At 54.9% G+C, this 5,534-nt stretch overlaps 1 protein-coding gene across 1 annotated transcript; it reads left to right on the forward strand.

The window, feature by feature from the left end:
• Window positions 1-701: 701 nt before the first annotated feature.
• LOC108802721 (endothelial zinc finger protein induced by tumor necrosis factor alpha-like) lies at window positions 702-1,536 on the forward strand. The gene is made up of 2 exons (XM_018574576.1): window positions 702-1,024; window positions 1,194-1,536. The coding sequence occupies exons 1-2, from the start codon at window positions 912-914 to the stop codon at window positions 1,534-1,536; spliced, it is 456 nt and encodes a 151-aa protein (XP_018430078.1). The 5' UTR covers window positions 702-911.
• Window positions 1,537-5,534: the final 3,998 nt, after the last annotated feature.

Below are 5,534 nucleotides of genomic sequence, written 5' to 3' on the forward strand. Positions count from 1 at the left end.
GTCAGGAGTGTGTAACGCACATAGTGTGGGGGTCAGGAGTGCAGGGGGTCAGTGAGGGGCACCTATCAGAGGCCTAGGCGGGATGATGGCTAGGGCCTCCTGACCTCGCACGTCCACAGTGTGCAGGGTCCCGGCCCTCCTGTGGAGATTCCTCGGGCTGCACTCTGTTTCTTCTTCTGGTGTCTATGGCACCGAGCTCCTCAAGGATCAGCGGGCACCTCTCCATCCTCCTGGCGGGGGCAGGGGGGGTTGCCCGTCTTCCGGGGATAGAGCCCTCAAAAAGGGGACTGGCAATTGGTGACCTGGATGTAGAAGTGATCTGGGAGGAGGAGCAAAGCTCCTTTGACTGAAGAGGGGAGGAGTCCCGGCTGGTATAGACTCATCTGCTCCCTCAGACCTCCTGATCCAGATGGAATGTTGAGTGAAGAGGGGAGGAGTCCCGGCTGGTTGGGACCTCCTCATAGAACATCCGCTCCCTCAGACCTCCTGATCCAGATGGAATGTTGAGTGAAGTCATCTAACCCTCTCATATCTCTCCGTCATGTGTTTCTATGTTTCCAGGACACGCCATGGAGGAACCCTCAAAGGATCCTCTGACTTTATCTCCAGGTTGTAAGATGGAAGATGAGGACATCACAGCAGATTGTGCGGGAGAAGAGACAATGAGCTCCGCTATGGATGGTGGACCTCACAGTGTGGATAGAGCATGGAATCCCTCTGACTCTGAGCGACCTCGTCCTGCGGGGGACGGTGCCGGAATTCAGGGGGAGGAGACATTTCCTTGTCCTGAGTGCGGGGAAGGTTTTAAGTCTGAAGTAAGGTTTACTGTACATCGGAGATCTCACACGGGCGAGAAGCTTCATTCATGTTCTGCGTGTGGGAAAAGCTTTCTTCATCAATCAAAACTGGAGATGCACAGAAGATCTCACACGGGGGAGAAGCCGTTTTCCAGCCCGGAGTGCGGAAGAGGTTTTTCCGATAAGGGCAAGCTTTCCAGGCATCAGAAATTGCACATGGGGGAGAAGACGTTTTCCTGTCCCGAGAGCGGGGAAGGTTTTACCTCTGAGCTAAGTCTCACTGACCATCCTAGATCTCACACGGGCGAGGATCTTCATTCCTGTCCGGGAGTGCGGGAAACGTTTTCTTCGTAAAAATAAACTGGTGATGCATTACAGATCTCACATCGGGGAGAAACCTTACGCCTGCCTTGAGTGCGAGAAATCTTTTTCCCGCAAACCCGACCTCGTCATGCATCAAAGATTTCACACGGGGGAGCGGCCGTATTTGTGCCCCGAGTGCGGAAAAGGTTTTTTTGCGCAATTCGGGCCTCGTTATACATCAAAGATCTCACACGGGGGAGAGGCCGTATTTCTGCCAGGAGTGCGGGAAAAGTTTTCCCAGAAATCGCATATTTACAAACATCAGAGGTCTCACGCGGGAGCGAAGCCGTTTCCCTGCCGCGAGTGCGGGAAAAGTTTTTCACAGAAGTCTTGGCTTATCCAACACCAGAGATGCCACGCAACCCTCAAAATGTAGTTGTGTTCTGGTGGCGGGAAATGTCCTCCCTACGAGTCCTATTTTGTGGTGCATCTGAGCTCTGACATCGGGAAGAAGCAGACCTTGATCTACACCTCATATACGTGGCTGAGCTCTCTTTATAAGGAAGTCAGAGTTGACTAAAGACTTCCAGGTTGTGTCCGGCTTCCTCTGCCAGGAGAGAGGGGGAGGGGCTGTCACTATTGGTTGAGTCCCTCTGGCAGTGTGGTCTGATCTCCCTACAAGGGAAGACATCATGGTGAGGGAGGAGCTTGCGAATGAAGAGATCAGACTACACGACGGGGCTGAGAATGTCACTGCAGTAGTGATCGGGCAGCGCTTCATTGACTTGGAGTGCCCCCTGCTGGAGGAAAGCGGGACATACGACATCTTCAGGCGGAACATTTTTAGTGGTGACGTTATGGGGAAGTGGATGTTGGGGGAGGGGGGGGGGCAGAGGCGGGATGTGTTACCCCCAGTAACTGCAGTAGTGATCGGGCAGCGCTTCATTGACTTGGAGTGCCCCCTGCTGGAGGAAAGCGGGACATACGACATCTTCAGGCGGAACATTTTTAGTGGTGACATTATTGGGAAGTGGATGTTGGGGGAGGGGGGGGGGCAGAGTCGGGATGTGTTACCCCCAGTATAGAGAGGAGGTCAGAGCTTGGAGATAATAAGAAGTCCTGGAAATGTTCTACTCAGCACTCAGTCCTCCATGACAACTGTCCAGGATTGGAGGTCAGATGAAGAGGTCAGATCCTTGGTCCACCCGCCATGTCTAAGGATCTCCGTGTCTTCATCTCTCTACTTTCTCATGTTTACTTTGTAACTCTTCTCTTCTAAATAAACTTTCTGAACCTTCACCGTGATCTCAGCTTGTTGGTTTCCTCATCACATCCCACAATGTCTTTCTCATGAGTTGTCATAGCGATGGAACACGCGGGGCAGATTTTGGGGGACAATCAGGACTTCCCATGGTCAGTATATTGTCTTCCAGGAATCATTTTCTTCTACGGAACAGAATGGAGACAATATCTTCTTCTGCTTCGTATGACCAGCGATCACACGGCATTCCCACCACTAGATGGAGCCGAGGAGGAAGTTCTCAGGCAGCGGGGGCCCCCAGCACAGGAACATACCGGACCAGACCAGGCGGCCCCCAGCACAGGAACATACCGGACCAGACCAGGCAGCGGGACTGTGGACCTCAAAGTAGACTGGGAAACCGCTCAGACATGGAGAAGAAGTGGACTACAGGTCAGGGGTCGGGATGACCTGCTAGCCTCGGGCCTCCAAGACTCTCTCATGGTTCTCCTCCTATCTAGCTAAGCTCCACCTACACATCTAACTCCTCCCCTCCTCTTTCTGTAGGGATCCCCCAAGGTTCTGTCCTTGGACCCCTTCTCTTCTCCGTCTACACCTCCCCCCATGGGTCAGCTGATCACCTCACATGGCTTCCAATACCATCTGATGACACTCGAATCTCTCCACAACTCCTCCCCCCTCCCCGTGTCTTTGCGTGTCTTTGCGTGTCACGGACCACTGCTGTGACACGGACATTGTGAGAGGGGAGCTCATAGAGCTCTTCAGCCTCCTGTCTGACCTCCCTGAGCGTGTGGGGGGGTGCGGCACAGAGACATCTTCTACAGGGGCCATAAAAAGCTGCTGCACGAGGGAGCGGAGAAGCTCTTGTTAACAAGAACACAACTGTATGTACATTTGGGTTCAGACGCCGCAGTAAAAGAGGGCGCGGGGAGAGTAGTCTGACTTGGGTTATGCGGCGCGGTCAGTAAAAGAGGGCGGAGGGAGAGTAGTCTGACTTGGGTTATTCGGCGCGGTCAGTAAAAGAGGGCAGGGGGAGAGTAGTCTGACTTGGGTTATGCGGCGCAGTCAGTAAAAGAGGGCGGGGGGAGAGTAGTCTGACTTGGGTTATGCGGCGCGGTCAGTAAAAGAGGGCGGAGGGAGAGTAGTCTGACTTGGGTTATTCGGCGCGGTCAGTAAAAGAGGGCAGGGGGAGAGTAGTCTGACTTGGGTTATGCGGCGCAGTCAGTAAAAGAGGGCGGGGGGAGAGTAGTCTGACTTGGGTTATGCGGCGCGGTCAGTAAAAGAGGGCGGAGGGAGAGTAGTCTGACTTGGGTTATGCGGCGCGGTCAGTAAAAGAGGGCGGGGGGAGAGTAGTCTGACTTGGGTTATGTGGCGCGGTCAGTAAAAGAGGGCGGAGGGAGAGTAGTCTGACTTGGGTTATGCGGCGCGGTCAGTAAAAGAGGGCGGAGGGAGAGTAGTCTGACTTGGGTTATGCGGCGCGGTCAGTAAAAGAGGGCGGAGGGAGAGTAGTCTGACTTGGGTTATGCGGCGCGGTCAGTAAAAGAGGGCGGAGGGAGAGTAGTCTGACTTGGGTTATGCGGCGCGGTCAGTAAAAGAGGGCGGAGGGAGAGTAGTCTGACTTGGGTTATGCGGCGCGGTCAGTAAAAGAGGGCGGAGGGAGAGTAGTCTGACTTGGGTTATGCGGCGCGGTCAGTAAAAGAGGGCGGAGGGAGAGTAGTCTGACTTGGGTTATGCGGCGCGGTCAGTAAAAGAGGGCGGAGGGAGAGTAGTCTGACTTGGGTTATGCGGCGCGGTCAGTAAAAGAGGGCGGAGGGAGAGTAGTCTGACTTGGGTTATGCGGCGCGGTCAGTAAAAGAGGGCGGAGGGAGAGTAGTCTGACTTGGGTTATGTGGCGCGGTCAGTAAAAGAGGGCGGAGGGAGAGTAGTCTGACTTGGGTTATGTGGCGCGGTCAGTAAAAGAGGGCGGAGGGAGAGTAGTCTGACTTGGGTTATGTGGCGCGGTCAGTAAAAGAGGGCGGAGGGAGAGTAGTCTGACTTGGGTTATGTGGCGCGGTCAGTAAAAGAGGGCGGAGGGAGAGTAGTCTGACTTGGGTTATGTGGCGCGGTCAGTAAAAGAGGGCGGAGGGAGAGTAGTCTGACTTGGGTTATGTGGCGCGGTCAGTAAAAGAGGGCGGAGGGAGAGTAGTCTGACTTGGGTTATGTGGCGCGGTCAGTAAAAGAGGGCGGAGGGAGAGTAGTCTGACTTGGGTTATGTGGCGCGGTCAGTAAAAGAGGGCGGAGGGAGAGTAGTCTGACTTGGGTTATGTGGCGCGGTCAGTAAAAGAGGGCGGAGGGAGAGTAGTCTGACTTGGGTTATGTGGCGCGGTCAGTAAAAGAGGGCGGAGGGAGAGTAGTCTGACTTGGGTTATGTGGCGCGGTCAGTAAAAGAGGGCGGAGGGAGAGTAGTCTGACTTGGGTTATGTGGCGCGGTCAGTAAAAGAGGGCGGAGGGAGAGTAGTCTGACTTGGGTTATGTGGCGCAGTCGCCTCACCTCAGCCATCGGACTCACTCAGCCAGCCGTGAGCCTCTTCCAAGGTCCGGGGGCGTGGCCGCATCAGCTGAGGAGACAGAGGCAGGAAGGCGGGAAAGACCTCTAATCCGCGGTCCACCCACCATTGCCTGACCCCGCCCAGCGTCTCCTGCGGAGCCACGCCCACATGGCGGACCGGTCCACTCCAGCGTGGGGTTGCTGGGGACTCACTCACCCGGAATTCAGGTGACCCCCTGTGAGGGAGATCAGCGGCTCCAGTCTCAGACCTTCCCAGAGGATTTATGGAGCGACGCCGCCCATGGTAGGGGGGCGGGCACTCAGCACGTGACCTCGGCATTGAGCTTCCCTTCCGCGCCACGGAATCGTCCCGCCACACGTCTATATATGGGTCGCCGAGTAACAGAATCTGCGAGTTATAGCGACTATTCTGTATTGTGTTACAGATCGTTATCATTGTGTTCTTTATCACGGACACATCCACAACGACCGATATCGGCCGGCCTACAAAGCAAATCAATCAGATCATACGAGCGCCGTGATCACAGAGCTGATTTCCCAGAACCACCCTGGAAGATTATGTATGCAAATATAAAGGGGGCGGGGACACAAGACAACGTGATTACTCATATAGCGCTCCCCCCCC

Source organism: Nanorana parkeri, unplaced genomic scaffold (genome assembly GCF_000935625.1).
Source record: "Nanorana parkeri isolate BGI_ZX_2015 unplaced genomic scaffold, ASM93562v1 scaffold3057, whole genome shotgun sequence".
NCBI lineage: Eukaryota > Metazoa > Chordata > Amphibia > Anura > Dicroglossidae > Nanorana > Nanorana parkeri.